General features: G+C 44.8%; 1 protein-coding gene across 1 annotated transcript in view; it reads right to left on the bottom strand.

Annotated features, from left to right (window-relative positions):
- Positions 1-25083, bottom strand: part of ADAMTS9 (ADAM metallopeptidase with thrombospondin type 1 motif 9) — a 1221593-nt gene that overhangs the window by 985345 nt on the left and 211165 nt on the right. The window contains exon 12 of the mRNA XM_069643707.1: positions 4539-4684. Within this exon, the coding sequence (XP_069499808.1) occupies positions 4539-4684 (146 nt within the window). The remainder of the gene's footprint in view (positions 1-4538; positions 4685-25083) is intronic.

The raw sequence follows: 25083 nt of genomic DNA, 5'->3' as shown, positions 1-25083 counted from the left end.
CTTACTCCATTAGGCTGGTGGGACCAACTAGCCTTGAGACAAACTATTTTGGCACAACCCCCAACTTGCTGCAACTTTCCAAGGCTGCAGAAGCCCAATTACCAGGGTACATCGACCACTTGTGAGTGCATTGTCTTTCGAAGTCCGAATCAGGCAAGATCTTTGTGGGTATCCAGAGGACCCTGTAGAAGCAAGAAATCGGCATCCAGAGTCGCCTCGCATGAGTCCAGGACTGAGGGATCAAGGAAATCCTAACCGGAGCTTTTCATTCTGCATTGGTGCTGAAAAAAAGGCCCGAAAACCACAAAGAGCTGCTCAATCAAGGGAAATCCATTGCTGCCGAGTCCCTCTCTCGAGTGCTGCTGCAGGAGCCTGCCAGACATCCTCCCTTTTGTCACCACGACCAAGGACCAGGAACAAGGGTCTACTGCATTGCATTGTAAAGGCAACACACTGGAACACTTTCTTCATTTTCAAGGTACTGCGAGGCTTGGGGTACTTTATCCTTTTCCCATTTGGGGTGCTTCCTACCTTTGGGAGTGTGATTTAACCCAACACCAAGTTGACCTCAACTTCCCTGCATTGGCCTTACATCTTGTGCTTTCTAAAAGGTGACACCTCTTTAGTTGCTGTGATTTCTCCTTTGAACACTGACTATTTATGAAGAAATGTTCTAAAAAGAAGAGCATCAGAACTTTGACTTTGACTGTCCTGGCTACCTAAAGGTCTCCTTGTGCACGTATTGGCTTTGTCAGTGCTTGTTCCCTTACAGGTCTTAAATGTTGAACACTTTAATGCTGGGAGATCGGTAGTAGCGTAATAGGAGCAGTAGTAGATGGAGAGTGTGTAGAGTGACAGTGAGTGGGGAATTAGGAGTAGCTATTGGTATAAATGGAGAGGAAGGAATGAAGACCCGACAACAGAGACAGAGGGGTAGTTGGAGGTACATATTTTAGTAACAGGAGTAGGAAAGGATGCAAGATTGAAGGTTGGAGGTGGAAAAGCAGAGAGGGAGGTTGGAGGGACAGCGACGTAGTGGGAGGAGAACATAGACCATTATTAGTGCAGCTCCTGGTTCAATAGGATCTGAAAGGGGTGAGTGTAACGCAGGCCACAAGAAGGCACAGTATTACTCGCCGAGATTAATAAATGTGTATAGGCGATGGACAGTTAGATGATCCCTAGGGAGTCAGTTAGCCATCGGATTAGAGCTATCACCACCAGTCTTAGAAAGAGAACAGACAGCTAGGTGTTACCATTTGCAAGCACTAACACCCCTGATAAGGATACCTGGGCTAGGGAGGGGAAAGAGAGAGAGGGACTTCCCTAGCGCCAAAAACCCCAAGCCCTGAGGACCATAGAAAATGTACTCTGTGAACATCAAACCAGTCTGTAAATTAAAAATAAACACCCTTAGACTTGTCAGCGTGGTTCTTTGTGGGGGGCTACCCCATCATATGTGGTGTTAGAAGTGGGATGATTCAGGCCCGATACAGAGGTCAACCCACATCCGAATGTTGCGAGTGCAAAGTATAACCACCACAGCTCGAGTCCCCTGGGCAGGTAACCTTGGGGGCTCCCGTATTTGATCTCTATGGGGACGAAGAGTCCATCATAACCCAAAGTCAAGTTTTGGACGTATCTGAATAAAGATAGAGTTACCAGAGGGCAGCTATGAGAGAGTAGCCTCAAAGTCAGGTCTGGCCTTGAAACATTACCCTGAGGTAGCGGCTGGAGTGATCGATCAGGACTATCATGGGGAGAGCAAGGTCCTTCTACAGAACTTTGGAATTCTTCTCAGATCATCAAACAAGTACAACCCATAGCACAACTGATTTCTGAACTCCTGACTATCCCAGAAATCGAGGTGGTCAGAACATTGGAAAGTTCTGAATGTGGAGAAGCTGTATTTGGTGAAATGCCCGAGCTGCGAGAGGCCACATAGAGCTCAAACGAGACCTTGGGACCTGCTTCTGTTCAATTCACAGAAGCCCAAATAACAGACCCCTCTTGGAACAAGCTTGACGAAACATGGAATCCCAAGAGGAGAGTCGCTCTCCAAAGACAATTCACTTCATAGACAAGAATAGGCTCTTACATAGAGTTAATGTTAACCCCTGAGGGGACGATATATTAATTACCATCAACTCCTGGTACCACGCCAGTTTCAGAAAACAGTTTTAGAAATGGCGCATTAAAATTTGAAAGCTGGACATTTGAGACTGAAGAGGACCCTGAAAACACTTCTTAGCTGGTTCTACTGGCCCGGGGTCCACGCAGAAGTCAAACAGTTCTGCGCCTGTTGTCCAGTGCGTCAAAAGACCTCCCCAGACATTGTACCCAAAGCTCTGCTGCAACCACTACCTATCATCGAGGTACCTTTTCAGTGAATTGATATGAATGTTATTGGTCCATTGGAAGCCTCAAAATCAGGGCATCGCTACATCTTGTTACTCGTTGACTATGCCACTCGATACCAAGAGGCCTTTCCCTTTAGGGCCAATACGGCTAACGCAATCCTGAAGGTAATCATCTGTTCACCCAAGTGGGCTTCCTGAGTAAAACCCTGACAGACCAAAGAACTAGCTTCATGTCAATATTGATGCCCAATACGAAGGAACTCATTAAGATAAAGACCTTGAAAACATCAGTATACCACCCACAGATGGACAGATTGGTCAAGCGGTTCAATCAAACGCTAGAACATATTCTCCAGAAGCTAGTTGACGAAGATGGATGGAATTGGGGTGACCTAACAACCAGTACATTAATCGCTGTCAGGAAGATACCTCAATCCTCGGCTAGGTTCTCCCCATTTGAACTGGTGGATAGTCAGAATCCTCAAGGCGTCCTCAATATCCTCCATGAAGATTTGGAAGGACCTCAGAGAGGACAGAGGAGTGATCATCCCCTCATCAGAAACACCAGAGAATAAATGGGGAAGGTGCGAGAATTAGTCAAAACACATCTCTAGGCCGCCCAAGCAAGACAAGAACAAGCTTATTACCAAGGTGCAAGCCTGTAAACATTTCGGATCAGGGACCAGGTAAAGGTTTTGTTACCAACCACTCAAAACAAGTTGGCATGCACCCTATTCCATAATGGATAAGGTATCCACACTAACCCATCAACAGGCGTATGGGTGCAAACCTTCCCAATTATACCACATTAATAGGTTAAAATCTTGGCATGAGAACAGTAATCCCCAGCTACTGCTGTTGTATGCAAACACAACCCAGACAATTATACTACCCAGAGAGATACAGAAAGTAACCATCCCGAGTGGCCTGCAGATCAAGGAATATCAAGAACTGGTACAATTGATTCAGAAATATTTATAGGTGTATTCGCCAAGATCAGAAAGGGTACCCATCATATATACACTCCACCGGGTAGAGTGATCCGGCTAAAACCCTCCTGACTGCCTGAAGCTCGGAGACAGATCATACCAGCAGAACTCAACAAAAATGCTGGCATTAGGTGTAATGGAGAGGTCCTACAGCAAGTGGTTATCACCAATGGTACTTTTTCTGAAACCAGATCAAACATGGAGATTTTATATCGACTTCCGCCTACTCAATGAGATTGTCCATTTCGACGCATATCCCAAGAATTGACAAACTGGTAGAACGATTGGAACCACCCTGCTTTATCTCTACCCTCAAACTTACAAAAGGTTATTGGCAAGTCCACCTTGATGAGGAGGGTAAGGCAAATGCAGCCTTTTCCGTTCCCGGAGGGCCAAAGTGTTACATTTAAACCACTTAAGAGTAATCTTAAAAAACAGTGGCATGCACGTTATTTTTATATAGCAATGATCCCTATCAGATTCCTGTTTTTTTAACTATAAGCAACAAGAGAAAATTCTGTATGAAGCAATTCAAAGTTTGCAGTCTATGTTGGTTAGTAATCATCAGATTTGCTTAAAAATGTATTTGTAGCAGAAGGTTCCGTCATTCCTGATTAAGCATTATCTGTCACCAATGTTTGTGGTCTACTTTGTGGTTTCATACCATAATGATAAATTAATTGGAGCGAATGGTCAAGGATAAAGCTGGTGGACTATATCAGATGATAAATGTGTACCTTGAAGAAAGATAGTGTGCATTAGAATGATGCTTTTAAATTGATTCATGCAATTATATAAAAACATTAGATAATGGGATTTGTGGATGACATGATTTTAGAAAATGAACTATGAACATGTGCCCACCTGAAGTTCTGACTAAATCGATCATTGAGTTTCAATCAATCTCCATAGGCAATATTTTATGAGATCTTCTACTACTACACATTTCTCCTCCAAACAAAGTATACATCTGAGAACCTCTGTTCTTCATGTAAGGTCCTATCCATGCTATCACAGGAATTTACTTTAAGAAAAGTAGATTTCATTTGAACAATTGAAATGCTATCAGATTCTTTATTCTGATTTTAAAAGATTTGCTCAACTGTAAAGCCCACTCAGCCAACAGGTAAAACACTTATAGGAAAAGACCCTCTGTTTAAAACAAGTATTAAAATATAACAGTATTTACTCAGGTCTGTTGCATTCTCTGAGTGAGGTTTTAATCCCACCACCACAGGATCTCGAGCAGGCTCCAAATGGACTCCATGTTCCCCACGCTCCATCGGTCTTTGGCACGTCACGTTCCTTGAGAACACAAACTCCATGCATGCAGTGCTGTATTCAATAAAGGGGATTAGTGAATACTTTTTTAATTTCCACTGCTAAATATTAGCTGTTTAGAAATAAGAGATGTTTCCTTCAAGAATAGGTAACAGAGTGTAGATAATTTCTGTGCCACAGAAGTAAAATACATATAATGGACACCATGTTTATCTAAAAACTGCAAAGGTACAATACATTTGTTTTACAACCTGTTTTAGCAGTTGACATTGAAGGTGTGAACAAATTATTCAATTCAAGTTTCATGTTTAGAGTTGGTTGTGTTTGATTTCATTGGTTGTAGAATGCAAGTAAAGCCACTGAATGTGTGATATTATTCTAATTGTGTGAACCACTTGACACACCATACTAGCACCAATTAGTCATCCTGATGATATGCTACATGCAAATTGATAATATGAAGGATGGATTTCCAAAATGAACCCTGAGGTGGATTTTGGAAAGCCAACCTACTATGGTGAACAGTAAAGACACTGATGTTTTTTCAAACCAAATCATGGTAGTTTGCAGAGTAGCAAGGCTTACACTCAGGAGGGGTGTGAGAGTGCTCGAGGTAAACAGTGAGACACACATAGATCACTCCAATAATTTCAGCTAGACAGGCAAGTACAAATATATATGATTTGTTTTTTTACTGTGAAAATTGTTTATCAAAGTCAAACATCAACACACACATTAAAATGACAGTGGTCATTACAAAATACCTATAGAAAAGAGGAAAGAAGAAAAATATTCAATATTCCTTCTAGATATATGCAGTTATTAAACAGATCATCGTTGAAGCCAAGACCTCTACAAAGAAGAGCAGACCGCTGATGACCCACGGACGACCCCTGAAAGTGACCAGCATTAACTCCAGTGCTGTCCTAGTGAAACCCTGCTCTTCTGCCCTGATCTCATGAAGACCCTCGTCAGTGAATCAACACAGGGACTTGTAAGAACAATTTTATTTTATTTTTATTTTGCTGTTTAAAGCGCAGAACTAGCTCGAGAGCAGTGGAGCACTGTACATAGTGTGGGTAGCCGGCATTTGGGCTAGCATATTTTAACAGGAGTGCAGTACTGTGAGGTCTGTGCGTCCATTGGAATTAGCCCTTGGCCAGGTGTTGTTGAATGAGCCATATTTTGAGAGATTTGCAAAATTGTAGAATTGTGGGGGCATTCTGAGCTGACACCTGGGATCAAGTTCCAGAGTGTGGGTGCATGACAAGAGAAGGATTGTTTGCAGGTCTTCTCTTTGCGGACAAGTTGTAAGTCAAGCCAGTTAGTTGATTTGCTGTACAAAGCATGCTGTAGCGTGATGGACTACTTTAAGGGGAGCCAAGTGAGCAGCAAGGAGCAGCACAGATCCACTATATATTACCCCAGACTACTCTTTTCAGGAGAGAACTTCCCTCATCAATGTGTGAGACCACAAGGGCCTGCACTACAGTCCGGAAGTCCTGTGGCGGGATGAGGGGTTTGATTTTTCAAAGGGTAGAGATTCTGAGCCATGTTATTTGGGTCTTCTTGGTTATGTGTTTCTGGAAGGACAGATTGCTGTCAATGGTGAAACCTAAGGATTTTGCGGAGTCTGAGAGTCGTGGATCAAATCCTTCTAGGCGCACATCATTGAGACATTGTTGAAGAAGTTGATTTTTAGTGGGCTGCCCAATGAGGATGAATTCAGACTTGGATGGGTTAAGTTTGAGGTAGGCAGTAGACATCCAAGACTGGATGACGGTTAGGTAATCACAGAGACAAATGATGTCTTGCGCGCTATCTACTCTCATGTACAACTGAGGATCATCTGCGTTTTGGTGGATGGCTATATTGGGATCTTTGAGGGGATTGCTGAGCGACTCCAGGTAAATGTTACAAAGGATTGGTGAGAGGATGTATGGTTTATCTGGATCGCTTGGTGTCTGCTTGGGAGGTAGGAAGTAATCCAATCCAGGACAGTAACAGAGAATCTCATCCTATCAGCAAGGAGGGTGAGAAGGATGCGGGCATCAAAGGTGTTGAATGCAGCCGAGCGGTAAACGAGGACGAGGAGGCATGAGTCACTCTTATACATGATTTGAAGAGCCTCATCCACGACATGGATGGGGGCTGTCTCGATGCTACACAACTTGTGCAGAACCTTGACTGATAGTCATTTAGGAGGTGGAGGGGTTCGATTCTGGGGAGTAGTTGTGTAGCAATTACTTTTTCCAAGATTTTTCCAATAAACGGGAGGTTTGAAATGGGCCAGGTCGTCTGGATCCAAGGTTGGTTTTTTCAAAAGAGGTCGTATGAGACCAGTCTTAAGTGTTTCTGGGAATGATCCTTCTGCAAGGAAGGCATTGATGATGCTGAGGAGCGTATTGATCGCCGGGCCTGTGAATTGTTTAATGATGGAGGCTGGAATTATATCATCAGAGTAAGAAGAAGGATTGAGGGAGGCAATACTTTTTAGCAGATCCTGGGGGAGAGAGGAGAGAATCCGGTCTAGAGGGATAGTGTGTGTGCCAGGGTGCAGGAGATGCGAATGCTGTAAGAGGTTGATTCGGCGGTCTCTCGGATTTTGTCTATTATTTCAATAAAAAATGTTTTGATTCTGTTGCATTTTTCCTGAGTTGCTGATACCTTGAGGTCGGACAAGAGTTTGATACAATGCTTTAGTACTTCAAAGAGGGCTTTGCTCCTATCTGAGGCTGCAGCAATGGTGGTGGCGTAGTAAGCAGCTTTGGCCTCGGTAATCAGAATCATACGGTTTGTGTTCAGAGATCGGTGAGGGTTTCTGAGTTATGGTTTTTACGCCACCGTTTCTCTAGGGCTCTGACTGAGCATTTGTTGGGGGGAAACCTCATGGGTGTACCCTGGGGTAGATGGTGTGGGCCTAGTCCGGACGGATTTTAGAGGGGGATGAGTGTCCACCAGCTTTATAACAGAGTTTCTGAATAATTCCAGAAGGCCCAAGGAATTCCCAGTGTCTGCAAAGTTTGCTACTACCTCATTGACTGAGAAGGTTTTGAATGAGCGGCGCTGAGTGAGCGGGTGTTCAGCCTGACTTTTGTGAGCCACACTCAAGTGGGTGACTGATAATGGGATGGTGGCATGTTCAAGCCAGTCATGTGGGATAGGATCTGCAGAGGTGATGCAGGGGGATGATGTGAAGACTAAGTCTAGGGTGTTGCCTTTATTGTGTGTGGGGGAGAGCACAACTTGCTTAAGGTTTGTGGAAGCGGTCAGTGCGAAAAGCGTGATTCGTGTGCAGTGGTCCACCTGTGACTCAGGGATGTTAAAATCACAGAGAAAGACATTATTTGAATGTGCTAATTTAGCAGCGGGGAGTAAGATGGAGATGTCTCAATGAAAGAGTCACTGCTGTGAGGTGGAAGATGATGGATTCCCTGTGCGATAGGGGGAACCGGCAGGTGAGTGATTCAAATGAGCTTGTTCTGGGAGAGGGGATGATGGAGCATGGCCAATCCCTCCTGTGGGTAATTGCCACTCAGTGTCCTGCCCTTCCTTGCCAGTCGGCATGTTGGATGCAGTAGCCTTGGGGTAGGAGGACGTTAAAAACATGGGGTGATGGGGGAAAACCATGTTTCAGTGATGAACAGGGCATCAAAGTTGTTGTACGAGATGAGGCAAGCAATCTCTACAGTGTGAGTGACTACTGAGCGAGCATTGCTCAACAGGAGAGGGCATGTGAATGTGGTCTTGGGTGTTGTATGGGGTAGGGGCAATATTGATGAGTGTAAAAGTACACCTACGTCTGGAGCACGACATTCCTGGAAGGGGGGGTGTCCCTGAACTACAACTCAAGCCCTGAGTGGGCGGGAAGCAACGCTGCTCAAAGGGACCCACAGAATTCAGGAACAGATGCGACCTACATTTAAGCTAAGACCCCAAACCTAACCTGGCCATCCCGTTAGGTTCTGGCACCGATTGCCACCACAAAGTCAATGTTTTCTCTCCTTCACCCAGCTCACCTTGCCTCAGCATCGTATAGCTCTGACTGGTGTCCACAATTGGGATCGGTGGGCAAAGGGATATGGCAGCCCCATGCAGAGAGCAAAAGGGGCGGGCCAGGTCGAATACCTGGGCAGCAGCCTAAATGAGTGCATTTGATTGGCTGTTCCTAACAACCTCCTCTATAAATCCAAAACATGCTTGAGCACTAAGAGAGACGTTCTGCTTCTTGCACGATACCCGTGGATATGAGAGGAAAGCAAACTATGGTGAGCATACGAGGACTGACAGAACGGCAACCAGGAAGCATCCTTACGGCCAAAAGTACCCCACAGCTGCTCGAGGATGGACTGAAAAATATGCACTGAAGCATGTCCCCCGATGTTGCAGCACTGAATCCTTGCATTAAAGGCAAATAGTTTTTGTTACAGTGACCCGGCTTCCCATGTCCTTTCACAATGAGGTTCGCTCGCGTAGCTTGCCGGGGCTGCCTAGGGCACTTGGCCATTGGAACCCTAGTGAGAGTCAGGATGAGCTGGTGAGGAGACACATGGTGATGTTTTTTGATGATAGCAGTAGTAGTGATATGTTTGTAGGTGAAATGTAGGCTAGCGGGTCAGGGACTTGGCCTGAACAGGCACAAACAGGTGAGGTCTTGTCTTTGCATGTCCCTTGCTGAGGACGCTGGCAAGGAGGAGGCCTAAGGACTGATTAAATAGGTGGCGGGCGGAGCAACAGAGTGGCAGGGCCTGGTCAGGTGACCAGCACCCTACTCAATGCGGTCTGCCTGGTGCTGGCCTACAGTACTTAAGTAGAGGCTTGGAAGGTTCAAAAACTGGAGTTGGGTGGAGCAACTGAGTGGCAGGTCCTGGTCACGTGACCAGCAGCTTACTCAATGCTGTATGCTTGGAGCTGGCCTACAGTACCTTAAGTAGAGGCTTGGAAGGCATGAATAATGGAGGTAGGTAAAGCAACTTAGTGGTAGGGCCTGGTCACGTGACCACCAGCCTATTCAATGCTGTCTGAAGCTGGCCTCCAATCCACAAGTAGAGGCTTGGAAGGTGCAAACACAGCAGGTGGACAGAGCAACTGAATGGCAGGTCCTGGTCACGTGGTGGGCAGTCTACTCAATGCTGTATGCTTGGAGCTGGCCTACAGTACCTTAAGTAGAGTCTTGGAAGGCATGCAAACTGGAGGTAGCTAAAGCAACTGAGTGGTAGGGCCTGGTCACGTGACCAGCAGTCTACTCAATGCTGTCTGAAGCTGGCCTTCAATCCATAAGTAGAGGCTTGGAATGTTCGAAAACTGGAGGTGGGCGGGGCAACTGAGTGGTAGGGCCTGGTCAGTGACCAGCCGCCTACTCAAGGCTGTCTCCGACCAGTCTCGATCTCTGCTCAAGTATCCACGCCTTCGGAAGTGTCTGGACTGGTTCATCGAATTTTAGTTTTTTAACATTTAAGGGCTCCCCTCCACCAAACCACCCATCCCCCATTCATATGAACACCACCACAGTCCCCTCTCCCCTTTTAACCGCCTTCCAACCACCCCATATATTTTAGATGATTTTTTCGATGGCCTTTTTCCTGCAAAAATTCCATCAGTAAAACTACTGTTGATGAAAGGACGGTTTACCGTCTGGGCAAACTCGCTGCAGCTGTTGCTGTTCCGAGTGCTTTCTTGGAACTTGGTGGATCTTGCATTTTCAGCCTGCTTGCATCAACGGAAGCTTTGTTGGGCCTGCTCCTTTGTTCGTCCATTGAAGATTGCCTGTTGCAGCCTGACCATGGTGACTGCCATCACAACACTTCTTCTTGGATGCCTCTAGGTGTCTTAGGGAGAATTTTCATATTTAGTGCCAAATTCCTCAAAATTTTTAGACGCCCTGCTCTTTTGCTGGATTTAGGACTTTTTTTTAATTTTAACTCCCGAGTGAGTGGGACTTTTTTCTCCCTCTCTCATGTGTTTTTACTTGATTTGGATTTTATGTTTTTTACTGTTTTTGGAGTCTGACAAACTCCATAGGCATCATTTTTGTATGGTGACACAAAGCACCTTTGGATTTCTCATAAGGTTTAAATACATTTTCTTGTGTGAACTACAGTTCCCAAGAATAGCAAAGTGAAATTGACTTTACTTACCTTTTCTCTTTGTAGGTCCAGCACACACCATCTTATGTGGAGTGCTGAGGGGTTACTTAGTAGCTCCTTCTCCTACTTGCCCATGTAACATTTTTTTGTTAACCTCACTACTTGAAATGGCTGGTGGAAGTGTTTTCATTTTTCCTACCATTGTGCTTTTCTACTGCAGGCTGTACCCTCAGTTGCAGTACAGCACACCTAGTTCACCATTGTTTCTAAATCTTCCCTGTGTTAATTTTTCACCATTTTCTGTTTGTGAGGTCATTCTTCACTTTTACTCTGTGCGTTGTCACAGTTTTGAGCCCTTTGTTTGTCTAGCCTTTGGCGGGCTTCAGCCCTAAATCCCGCTCCTGGCTCCAGTGTGTCTGGAAGGACAGGATGTGAGGGAGGGTCCCAAAACACCCCTGTCTTTTGTCTCTAGGAATGCCTGCACAAAACCAGTCATGATTGGCCGGCTGGTTGCCCCTGCTGTGTGATTGGCAGCCTAGGCTGTGCATGAATTGGAAATCTTGATTAAAAGGTGAGGTTCTTGGGACTACAGGCAGAGTCCACCACTGGAAGAAACATCAGAAGAAGAAACCATGAAGATAAGCCTGCTGCTACCTCCTGGACCTTCAATTACCTGGTGAAGCCCTGCTGCTGCGCTGGTCTCCTTTTTCACCTCGACAGAGAACCTCCAACGGAACAAGTTCCCCCCATGGGTTAGTGGGACCAACTAATCCCGAGACGAACTACACTTTGGCACAATCCCCGACTTGCTGTGCCTCTCCGTGGCTGCAGAAGCCCAATGCCAGGGTTCGAGTGTCCATAGTCGAGTGCAATGTCTGCCATTGACCGAATCTGGCCAAAAGGTCCAGGAATCTCCTAAGGACACTCTAGAAGCAGGAAATACCCGATCCAGAGTCCCCTCACCAGAGTGCAGGACTGAGAGAGTAAGGAAAGTCCAAACGTGTCCATCATTCTGCATCACTGCTGTTTGCGAAGCGCTGAAACCACGAAGTGCTGCTGAAATGAAGAAAACATGAAGCTGCCAACAAACTTCCTGACTACTGCCTCAGGAGCCCTCTAGACGTCCTAGCTCTTGTCCCCATGAATGAGGCTCAGGAACCAGGGTCTGCTTGCCTGTAGCATGACAGAATCCAGCTCGACCCGTTTCCTCTAAGCCAAGGTACTTTTTCTGGCTTGGGGTACTTACCTTCTTGCTTTAAGTCGTGCTGTCTCACTTGAGACTGGCACCTACTTACTTTCTGGGTTGGTTTCAATTCCCTTTACATGGGTTTAACAGCTTGTGTCCCTACAAGGGATTTTTCTGAACTGTATAACTTTGTGCAAGACCTTTATCCAAGAAGTGCATCAGAACTATAGACTATGTCCAGATTACTTTGGCTGTCCTGGCTCCCAAAAGGCACTCTTCTAAATCCATTGACTTTGGTTTTGTTTACCCCCCACCCCCCACCCTAGGTTGTGGCTTGTTAAACAGTGTTACTGCTGGGAAAAGCTTATCTAGACTTCATTGGAGGATTCAATTGTCCTCCCATTTTCTGAGAAACTATTCTCACCTTTTTACTTCCCTTCCTTTCTGCAACTAAGAATCTGCAAAGTATGTTAGTGTGATATATACATGCGAACACTATCCTTGTGTTTGTAGTCACCTTCGGGTGTAGGAGAAATGTATTAAGCATATCCAAAGATTATTCAATGGCTTTATTGATTCTGAAAAGTAGTTGCAATGTTTATTCGTATTGTTACAATCTTTTACATTTTTAAAGAATGTTTGTTTAAAACTGACATTAAATAAATAAATAACTATTGGAACCCTTGACTGTAAGTGTTACTTTGCTACTTGTATTTACATATTTCAATTGTACAGCTCTACAGCTCACATTTACCCCTCTCGAGATAGGCCTGGCTGCTCAGTCACACTATCAACTTGTGCAGTACAGAGGTGGGTTACCTAATACCAAGCAGATAAGTCTTGTGTAGTCTCACACAGTGTGACTGCACCAATTCTTACCCAACAATGTGTCCTGCTCCAGAGAAGTTTTCATCTTTCCTTGTTTGTGTGTTCTGTTGGAAGTTGTCTGGAATAGATTCTTATGCACCTTTGAAAGACCAAAGCTAAATCCCAGTGCTAAAAGTGACCTCTGCACCTGTAACCTCTTGGCCTTCATCAACGGGAGAAAGCACAGAAGATTGTGGGCCTCCTCACGAGTAGGGCAGTAGCCCTTAAATGTGGTGGTAACACTACTACTGCCACATTTAAGGGTCCACCCAATCTCGAGTTTTGCAGAAAGTTGGGAGTTTTACCTCCAGCTTTTTGCTGGATGTAAAAATCTTGCTTTCTGCCCATTTTGGGTGCTATTACCGCCAGAGGTAATAGAGACCCCCAAACCCATTGGGTCCAATGGACACGATGGGGAATGGGAATGTACCGCTGCACTGCTACTCGTGATCCGGCGCTAGTAGCGCTGGACCTAGTCGCAGTTACGCTATTTGCGTTGGCGGTATCCCGGGATGCCGCCAAGGCTCTGATAGAACCCTGTATCCCCAAGCGATTCCGAACACCAGCAGTGGTCTCTGGGCAAATCTCTTCATAAACATTCCTGTGAAGAATCGACTTTGGAACTGGCGACTTTTGGGCACAAAGCTCCAAATAATCTTACGGTTGAACTTCATAAGAGCAAGGGAAGCTTTTCTATGATTATCCAGGAGTTGTTTTCTACTTCTAATGTATCCGAGCACTTAGCAGTGTTTCATTGATCATTGCATCAAATGCTGTTCTATTTCTCCCAAGGGTGCATGTATACACCTGTTTTATTAGCGTTGGTGTGACAATATTTGATTAAAGGTTTTACTTGCTTAGTGTGTATTTTAAAGGCCTAAACAACTATTGTGTATGTGTATAATTATCTCTCTAACTACAATTATTGGTGTTGCTCTTTGTGGACTAATTGTAGACCTAGACCACTCTCACACCCTTCCTAAAACTAAGGCTCGACACTCCGATACCTACCCTGATTGGGTTTGGATTGCCAGGGCTGATTTTGGAAATGTTCCTAATACTCCACAATGCCTTGTGTTTCATTTTAACTTCCAAAAAATGTCATTTATTCCTCACATATTATGCTTATATTTCTTTGTTTGTACAACACTCACTAGCTTTGAGCCAGGGCTTTTTGTGCTTTACACATTTTAAAATTAAAATAAATAAAATGAGAGGACAGCAGAGGTAGAGGGAGAACTTTCATTTCTTTCAGAGTCAGTCTGCCCCTAATTTGCTGCTGTGAAGAAAATAAATTCGCTTTTGATGCATGATACAGCAACATGGCATTCACTAGCAGCCGAGTACATAAACAATATCAGAGACAGCAAACAAAAGCAGAGTTCTCCTTCAGGCAATAAAGCACTGATGCGCCTGTCTACCCAAACCACTATTTCAACAATCAGTGGAAAACGTAACCAGATAAATCACTTTTTCCAGAATCATGATATACGCTGATGAGATTGCCATCTCGAGCCCCGCACACTCACCAATCCCTAATGAGGACCACATAAGAAGACCATAATGGGCCTCATTACAAGTTTGCCAGTCTGGTAACAACGGTGCCAGTAAGCTACTGGCACCGTTGTTACCGGACCATCAAACTACAAGGTCGGTGAGCAGGTGCCTTTCTGCCCGCCAGCTCTGACCTGGAAGGCACAACGGCACCCGCTCGCACACCTTGACGGATGCACCGGCATCATTCAGGAATGGTTCCGGTGCATCCATCCTCCCCGTTCCCATTGAGTGCAATGGGACTCCACTGTTCTCCCTCTCCCTCCCTCGCCCTCCCGGCTCAATCTGCGGCCGTAAGTCCCCCTGTTGGTCTCTCACTACCTGATGTTGGCGTAATCAAATCAATTATCGCTGTACATCCAGCTGATGTGCTCGCGGACGATGTGCAGGCTCAGAAAGTGCTTCACCAAACACCGACCAATGATTTGCACACAAAGCCGGAAAGCGCGGCTGTAATCAATGTGTCAAAGTTGAATGAAGGAGCTGACACATTTGTTGTCTTGGATATTGCCAATCAGTCATTGGCTGACGTATGTTGCGGTGAAATTGAAGTAGTCGAACAAGCTGTGACGTCTGAATGTTCGACACAGATCTCTAACTCGAACGAGCCGTCTAATGCTTCGAATGACATTTCAAAGGCGGCAAAACTGAATATAGTTCTACCGCAATCAAATTCACTTACAGTCTGCAATGTGAATAATGGACTTCTGATACAAGAGTCAACTGTGTTGGTAGAAATTGACACTGCGTCTTTTCTATCCCCGTTTGATGTAACAGACACTGAACTCTTAGCTTTAAAATTACCAAATGGGTCAGGAAATCCGACAAACTTTTCCTTTGTTCCGCCAATAAATAGTGAAACAAAACACGACTCTTCAGCTAGAGGAGTTGCTGTCGGGAACATGGTATCTGAAATTGTGATAAACGTGCAAAGTTAGAGACGCAGTACGTCCATTGGAGACTCTTGTACTTAGCCTCACATGCCCTCCCGTCCAACTAATAGCCATAAAAAACATCTGGGTTTGGATATGGCTGGACGGGAAGTGCGGCTGACGGAGCGGTTGACAGTTGACTATCAAGCTGTAAAAAACAAACTAATCAACAGTTTTTCTATGGCTCCGCAAAGTACATCAATTGCAAAAGAAAAGCTGACTAGCAACAATGAGAATGGAGTGAAGTCCGTCCATAATTCAAAAAATATCACGCTTAAATCATGGACGAGCACACTGCATCAAAAAGATGTACAGAGCCCACAAAATACGGGCATTACCTCGACAAGAAATTTATACTTGAGCTCCTAAAAGGAGCAGACTGAACACTTGCGATATCATTGTAACACAAAAGCAGCTCATCAATTCCCAAGAAATGAAAGGCGCTCAAGCAAACAGGACGAACCGTCTCTCCTAGAGTCCGAGTCAGACACTCGCAACAAAGAGAACTTATCGGTGGCAGCTGGGATACAGATTCATAACAATGTTCTAGCGGCCACATCTCTAGCCTTGATCCCATTCATCAAACTTTACTAGACTCTAAATGAGACTGTAAAAGACCAGAACGCCTTCATGCACAATCTAATAAATAAAGTCTCGTCACTGGAAGAAAATAATACTCATCTATTGACTAGAGTTGAACGTGAAGCTGAGATCTCCTTTCAATGACAAAATCGGCTAGGAGATCTTGCAATGAAAGACCATACGGACAAAAATGACCAAATGGAGGCAATTTTGGAAATAATGAAGTGGTGTCGGCACTCTATACCAATAAACACGGTGGTCAGTGATGGTCCCCAAAATGAGAAATTTCTACAACGTGCAGAAAGAACAAATGCGAATACAAGGAAAAACGTAATTCCACGCGGAAAAAACAACACCGCTACGTGTACCACTGCCCCCGATCAGAGTCTTGATACACCTCAAACCGCTGAAGCGAACAACGTGGTCACTGTGACATCTGACCCACAAGTTGTACCTACAATAGAAGATCAGTCAGAATGTAATCATCCAAGTAAAGCACAACCCAGATCAGATGTGCCACCACGAAACACCATTTCCCCGGTGGTTGTTGAGGAGAAAAATCAAAACATAAATGAAGCTACTGTACCTCTTTCTAAAGGAAATGTTAACACCTTTGGTATCTTTACTGGGGCTGCAAAAGCGATCATTACCACGGCTCCAGCCAAACTGTGTGTAAAGTCTACAAAAGCCCCTGTTAATAAACAATTACCGAATAAGAGGAACACAAATACGAGCAAAGCTCGAACGAAAACCAAACAGTTTGTGAGGAATCTTTCGACGCCTCAAAGGCTTGGTCTCTTCTCGCGCAACGCATTGAACGCTCAACAGGATGAGCCAGAAAGTGTGCCACCTAGAAAATCAGCGTTGAAAGAAATTCCAAAACCAAATGTGGCAGAAATACCAAATCCTAAATAAAGGCGAAGAATTGAATCTGATTCTGGTTCAAATATGACAGATTTAAGTGTTACTGACTTATGTGATCTTTCCACATACTCAGTTGGATCTGAGGAACTGGAGCAGCCAGTACAGGTGGACAAAAGTGCTTGTCCCGGCATAAAGATCTCTGAAGGCCTGAGGAAAACTCACCAAACACATAAAGCCAAAGCCAGTGATACTAACAAGCCAGCATTGAGTGCAATGTCTAATCCCTCTTGTGAGACCTCACAAAGTCAGAAACAGATGTTGGATGAAGATGGGACCCATCAAATAAGATTGATCTCAACAAAGTTAAATCCTAAGATGACGGCGGCTCAATTGAAAAAGCAAGAGCTAACAAACTCAAAAGAAACAATGCCTTTGAAATCGGCACCGAAACAAAAGCTTTGGAGAATCAGACTTGAGAATATTTTCTCTGACGCAAAATCTAAATCGCAGAAATGTGATGCGGTTGCTACACAATTTTCCATCTCTAAGAACGATAACATCCAATGATATAGCCATTGTGGAATATATCACTGAGGACTCTCTGGATATGGTCTACTTGCACATCAACTCTCAGGCTGTCGAAAATGCCTTACTTGCAGCAAAAGACGAACTGCTGTCGTACGGTTTTGATTTGACATTAGATGCCAAACAACGAAGAGAAGGAAGTGCAAAAGTAGTGCCACATGACCAAGAGCAAACTCACGAACAGAGAAGAGAGCTCTAAGGAAACAATTTAACATAAAGGAAGGAACAGTTGGTAATCAAAAAGCCTTCCTCTGTTTCACAAAATTTTTCCAACAGAGCTTAGCTATCGCAAACCATTAAGGAAGATGTGACTGTGCTACTATCATGGAACACTAGAGGTTTTCGGCATTTGTTCCAGAATTTTGAAGTTTCTCTAGAAAACAATTTTGCAGTATGGCTCCAGGAGACATGGCTGCGGGAGGTACCTTCCAGAGATGGGTATTCTATTGTTTTGAATCCGGCCGGAAAAAATCAGTTTGGTCGACCGTTCTCTGGGCTACTGACCATGATAAACAATGCTTCCGGATGGGAGATTTTGCATTCTTTCTCTCCAAATCTGTTTGTGCAGGGAACAACTCTCCAAAACAAATGTGGACCCAGTGCAACACTTAAAGGGATGGTCTAGTAAAAATGTTTATTTAAAAAATAGATAGGCCACATAAAAAAAAAATATACTAGCATCCTCCGTTTTAAAACTTCCTACGTGAAATTTTGAGCTATTCAAGCTCAAAATTCGAAAAAGCAAGCACAGGGGCGCAGCCATTTTGTGAAATGGAGGCCCTCCTGTGCTGGCTTTTGCTTTTGCGGCACTAATGAAGGAAAAGCCAGCCAGCTGTAGTAAACAAAGTCTACCGCTGGGTGGCTTTCCCTTCATTAGTGCCGGGACTCGGAGGACGCGGACCGGAGACCAGAGCAGGAAAGCTGCAGCTGAATCTCGGTAAGTGCTATTTATTTTTTTACAAAAAATAAGCACTAGCTGCGGTATTTTTCTAAGTTTTCCGGGCTGGAGGAGTCCGGAAAACTTAGAAATAAAACCGCAGCTTTAAAAACGTTGCATTTATGTTTGCGGTCGCTTTTGAAGCGACCGCAAACATAAATACAACGTTATTGTGTTGGAAAACGCTGCAGTTTTAAAACCGCAGCGTTTTCCAACACAACCGCGTTGTGTCTGCCTGAATCTGCTTTACCATTTGGGGCTCTCGGGCTCCCCGAGAGCCCCAGATGGAAAAGCAGATTCAGGCAGACACAACGCGGCATTGCGGAAAACAACCGCGTTGTGTCTGCCTGAATCTGCTTTACCATTTGGGGCTCTCGGGGAGCCCGAGAGCCCCAAATGGAAAAGCAGATTCAGGCAGACACAACGCGGCATTGCGGAAAACAACCGCGTTGTGTCTGCCTGAATCTGCTTTCCCTTTTGGGGCTCTCGGGCTCCCCACGGGGAGCCCGAGAGCCCCAAATGGGAAATCAGCTGCAGGTAGAAACACTACGCGGCATGTAAACATAACCGCGTGTGTTTCTGCCTGCTGTGGCTATCACTTTGGGTCTCCGGTGCTCCAGACCCAAAGTGATAGCCACAGCAGGCAGAAACACACGCGGTTGTGTTGGAAAACGCTGTGGTTTTTCTTTCCAAGTTTCTCAGGCTCCTCCGAGCCGGAGGAGCCTGAGAAACTTGGAAAGAAAAACCCCAGCGCTTTCCAACACAATAACGTTGTATTTATGTTTGCGGTCGCTTCAAAAGCGACCGCAAACATAAATACAACGTTTTTAAAGCTGCGGTTTTATTTCTAAGTTTTCCGGGCTCCTCCAGCCCGGAAAACTTAGAAAAAAAACGCAGCTAGTGCTTATTTTTTGTAAAAAAAATAAATAGCACTTACCGAGATTCAGCTGCAGCTTTCCTGCTCTGGTCCTCCGAGTCCCGGCACTAAGGAAGAGAAAGCCACCCAGCGGTAGACTTTGTTTACTACAGCTGGCTGGCTTTTTCTTCATTAGTGCCGCAAAAGCCAGCACAGGAGGGCCTCCATTTCACAAAATGGCTGCGCCCCAGTGCTTGGTTTTTCCGAATTTTGAGCTTGAATAGCTCAGAATTTTACATAGGAAGTTTTAAAACGGAGGATGCTAGTATATTTTTTTTTATGTGGCCTATCTATTTTTTAAATAAAAATTTTTACTAGACCATCCCTTTAAGCATTTACTGCTGATCAATACTTATTGGAACACAGCGATGATCTCATCACGTCACTTTATACTATCGATAAAAAAATTGATCGATGACAGTATGGAACTGCTGGCTGAGCTACAAGTGATAGTGTGTGGAGATCTAAATTTCTTGTGGTTCGATGACCACAGGACCATGATAAAACACAAGTATCAAGCACTCACCACCTGTAGAGGCTATCAATTTCAGTCAGCAATGAATGCCAGGAGCGGTCATATGTTAAATGGTCAAACAAAAGGTGATTGTCCTCTGAACTATACATGGCAACGTGATGGCAGTGAAAAAATCATCGACTACTTTTGGGCATCTAATACTATGTCAAATGAGATCGTACAGCTGAAGATTCTGAAATCAACACTTAGCGATCACAATCTTCTCGAACTAACTTTAAAGGTGTCTTCGTCAACGAAGGAAGATCGATTCACTCAGCCAGTTGAGGTAAACCAACGAGGAAACCGACTAAAAATAAAGAATAATCAAATGAAGAGATTAAACGACATGATGTCGTTAGAAGATGTGGCACCACTCAACAAACTAAACTACACTGCTCTGTTGACAGACTTTCAAACAAAGTTCAACCAACCAAACAGTAGCACATACATAAAAAAATATGAATTTAGTGCACTGGTGTCCCAAAATAAACAAAAAACAATTGCAACGTGACATGAGAAAATTAAAAAAAGGTTCAGACCCAAATAAATCGACGCAAATTAAACATCTTAAGGCGAAAGACCGTAACTGGTTGAAGTGTTTTACAACTATGAGAGACCAAGAGCGAGGAGAGCGAATTCTAAAGCTAATTATTTGTCATCAGACAAAGGAATTATGGAATATTATAAACAACAAAGCCATATTCCAGAATGCAAAGACCCATCATGGTATTTCTAAGGCCAGTTGGGTGCAACACTTTACTAAGGTCTTTGGAATTATTGTAAACCAGAAGAGTGAGGAAATGCCTGTAGCCGTCCATTCCTGGAATGTAATTGAATCGAGAGAGGACATATCAACAGCAATTAAACATCTAAAAAACTCGAGCAGCTGGACCTGACGGCCTAACCAACATCTTACTCAAAGCAAATAATGAGCATTGGACAACCTTCATTTATCATCTGTTTCGAGTGATAGCTATCACAAAGTCGATTCCGACTCTTGGAACTCTGCCATCATAGTTCCTATTTTTAAAAAAGGTAGCCAAGATGACCCAGTGAACTACCGTCCAATTGCCCTATTGGACATTGTGGGCAAGATTTTTGCGTCCTTTTTACAGCAGAAACTGTCAAAGTGGGCTATTATCTCAGGCCATTTCGATATACGGCAGGCAGGCAGGCTTCACTAAGGGTGTTGGAACAGAAGTGAACCTGACTATATTGAATCTATTGAAACTTGAAGCCCTGCAACAAGGCAAAAATCTGTTTATCGCTTTCATTGACATGAAACAAGCGTTCGATTCACTTGATCGATTAAAATTGTGGGAAAAATTGAAGAGCTGGTCGTGTCCGCTTGAATTATTGCAGCCAATAATGGCCCTTCATAATGATACTTCGATCAGAGTGCGAATTAATGAAGCTGGTGAGCTCACTGAGAAAATAATTACCAACAAGGGAGTTAAACAGGGATGCCCCCTGGCTGCCCTTCTTTTCAAATTATTTATATCAGATGTTTCTAAAGCTTTTTCTAAGACGCAATGTTTTCCTCCAAAGATCAACAGTCATAGTATCAGTTGGACAATATATGCGGACGATATTGTCCTAATGGACTCAACACCAATTGGCCTTCAGAGACTTCTATTGGCTTTAGAAAAGTATTTAAGTGCTAACTCTCTGCAAATCAATGTGGAGAAGACGAAGATACTGTCAATTGGAAACACCTCAAAAAGATTAGCCAAAAACTTCAGATGGAAACTTGCGGAAGTACAGATACAACACGTACCAACTGTTCGATATCTAGGCATCCTATTCCATACCTCAATTAGAGAGCACGAATGGATGTCCGATCTTAAACAACGTATGTTGACCTTTTCACTGCAAGGGGCTAGGCTTCATGCCGAATACGGGAAGTTCACTCTAAAACCTGTATTAACTTTTTATATTCAAAAAGTGATCCCGTCTATAACTTTCAGAGCCGAGACTGGCTGGAATCTGGACCATCATCTGTGGTCAACTCTTGAAGGTTTGTTTTGAAGACGTATCCTCAAGCTTCCAAAAGGCGTTTCAATGATTTCCATAAAATACGAACTGGGAATCGAATCCATTTACAACACAGTTGTTTGGAAATCGTTGGCTATGCTACGGAAGATGTCGCTATCGGTTTTGTTACAAAATAGGGATTGCCTTACTGCCACAGGTTCTTCAGTCTAAATATAATGGAACAACAAATCCAATTTGGCCACGGCATACCAAATTTTCTCAACGGCGAGCCAAAAGCAATATCGCGGCATCCTGCAAAATTGGTTCATCAGACTAAAAATGATCCTAGAATTTGCAGATATAAAGTGGGAAACACTTATAGCACTGCCCCAAATCGCCAAACAGAAACTAAGAAAATAGAACTGGATACAAAACTTAGAACAAAGAAACTTCTGTGATACCTTCAAAAATTTCCTTCAAGTAAACATCGCAACCAATTCATGAGACTGCGTTTAAATGCTTACACAACTAAGGAAATTCAATGGAAGCGAAGAGCCCCTAAACACCTGATCACAGAATGTCAAAATTTAACGCAGTCACGAAATCACCACCTCGGACCCTTTACTCTGGTAGATGAAGACATGGACAAATGGTGGTATTGGATTCTGTCTGGAAACAACGTACCTCTCAAATGTGCAGTATGTGATTTTCTGGAAGCCAATCTGAATCTGAGAGAGGAATTGTCTTAATCAGGAATTGGGTTTCTATATGTACATTCATGTTAATGTCAAGAGCGTTCTCGTTTTTGCGACTTTTTTCTTGTGTGTTTGTGTGAAAGGTGGAACTGCTTTTTATTGTAATTGAAGTTTATATATAAACTAATTGTTACAAATAAAATTTAAAAAAAATAAAAAAAAGTAATATTTTCCAGTGCCCGGGAATGGGCAATTACCGGGTCTGCCCCGGTAATTGCCCATTTCTGGGCGCAAGAAAATTCATGACTCTGAATTACCGGGTCATAATAAACACCCCATGTGCTCTCCTCCACTGTCATTTGTGAAAGGGTTAAGTATGTCTGCCTTTCCTCCACATCGTCAATGTGTACCAGCGGTGTGGATAAAAATGGCAGTACTGTGGTGGTAATTCTGTTACCGCTGCATTAGTACCACATACTGCACTGCCGTACCACAAGTTTAGTGGTAAGGTGGAGGATTTATAAAAGCTGGAGGTCAATCCTCGACCTTCGTGCCAAAAATCAGCAAAATTGCAGCTGCTGGAATGACTGCCACCTGTCATTCCGCTGAAATCCCCATGGAGTCCTCTGAACTACGAAATGGGGATTAACACGCCCTACCACCAATTGCAAATCTGCTGTAAATCAACGGCACCAGGAGGCACTAACAATCATCGAGTTTGGCAGTAAATCGACAGATTCAAAGCCAAATTACTAACTCGTAGTGAGGCACATGGTCCTGAAAGCACACCATCGCCATGACTTCTCCCAACAGTGTGTGCATTACCCTTTGAAAGTCAGAGGAGGCCCAAGTCCAAGGACATGCCTAGGAACCTGTACTCTCTCAATTCCTGGTAAAAGAGAATGTAATGATAAACTGAGCAAAGATCCAATATGAGCAAAGATCCAATATTGAGGACACAGCCATTCCACACTAAGAAGCTCAAATACATTCGGAAGAGGGCAGCAACCCACTACTGGATTTCAGACTCAGCCGCTCCATCTTCCACTTAGGAGGCCTAATGGGAGAAACCCATTCTGTGGACCCCCTCTCCTGATGCAAGCCCTCTTAAGGATCAGGAACAAGTTACTTACCTGTAACTGTTGTTCTCCAGCATGGGTCTGGCATGGATTCACATGCTCATGAATATTCCCCGTCGTCAGGCTGGGAATCCTCGGTAAAGAAAAAATCAGTATCAGTTTCGTTTCTGATCTGTCTTTCGTAGTAGTAACCAATCACCGATCTCTGCGTCATACTGACCACAGCCAATGACTGCCATCTCCCTAAGCCCCGCCTCTGGCAGCCATCTTCAGATTTGGTAGCACGTGAAGTGGCAGTATGACCAACTGAAGAGCCGCAGAGTGGTAGGCGGGAGGGTTTGCATGTGAATCCATGCCAGACCCATGCTGGAGAACAACAGTTACAGGTAAGTAACTTGTTCCTTCTCCAGCATGGGGTCTGGCATGGATTCACATGCTCATGAATATAAGAATACATAGCAGTACACACATGCATAACCCCGGTAGGTGGCAACAGGCTCAACATTAAGCAATACAACAACTCAACATTAAGCGTCTCTTACCTCCTCACCAGGCTCACCTTAAGTGAACAGGTTGCGCAGCACTGCTTGGCCGACCCTGGACTCCTCCCTGGAATCCCGATCGACGCAGTAGAATCTCGTGAAGGTGTGCGTCGACCTCCACGTAGCAGCCCTGCAGATGTCCAGCAGGGGCACACCAGATAGGAACGCCGTAGTAGCAGCGATCGCTCTGGTCGAATGGGCTCTCGGACGGCCTGGCAGCGATCGGTTAGCCAACCGGTGGCAGTGCATGATGCAGCCGGAGAGCCATCTGGAAATAGAAGACTTCGAGAGAGCCTTCCCTTGATTCACAGGTCCAAAGTTCACAAACAGCTGTGATGTCCTCCGAAAACTCTTCGTGCGGTCCACGTAGAACTTCAGCGCTCTAGCCACATCCAGCGAGTGCAAAGTCCTCTCGGCCGGCGACAAAGGAGACGGGAAAAAAACAGGTAATACCAGGGGCTCGTTAAGATGGAAGTCCGATGGCACCTTGGGCATAAAGGAGGGGTGCGTCCTAAGCACCACCCTCGAGGCATGGAAAGTCAAGTACGGTGCTTTGCAGGATAGGGCCTGGATCTCTCCCACTCGTCGTGCGGAGGTAATGGCCACCAGGAATGCAGTCTTCCACGACACAAACTTCATTGGTGCGGAGTGCATCGGCTCGAATGGGGGCCCCATGAGCCTAGTCAGCACCACGTTAAGTTCCCACGCCGGGGCCGGGGCCTTCACCGGCGGGAACGACCGGAATAGTCCTTTCATAAACTCTTTCACCAGTCGATGGGACCACAGGGACGTCCGTCCTGTGGTTCTGGTATATCTGGAGATCGCCGCCAGATGAATCTTAATGGAGGCATGGGCTAGCCCAGCCTTTGCCAGCGATAGCAGGTACGGCAGCACCTGAGGGGCCGTAATCCGTAGGGGGTTGATCTTCTGTGCTCGGCACCAGACAGAGAACCTCTTCCACTTGTGACCGTAGCATTTGAGAGTCGAGGACGCCCTGGCCTTTGCAAGAACCTCTCTGCAGTCGGCCGGTATATCGTACCCTCCAAACTCTAGCGCTGCAGGAGCCAAGCCTGCAGGTTCAGCGACGCCGGGTCGTGGTGAAAGATAGTGCCTCCTTCTCTGGAGAGGAGATCCGCGTCC

This window comes from Ambystoma mexicanum, chromosome 2p (assembly GCF_040938575.1).
Source record: "Ambystoma mexicanum isolate Mex_15411 chromosome 2p, UKY_AmexF1_1, whole genome shotgun sequence".
NCBI classification, from domain to species: Eukaryota; Metazoa; Chordata; class Amphibia; order Caudata; family Ambystomatidae; genus Ambystoma; species Ambystoma mexicanum.
This window is presented reverse-complemented; position numbering and strand designations above follow the sequence as displayed.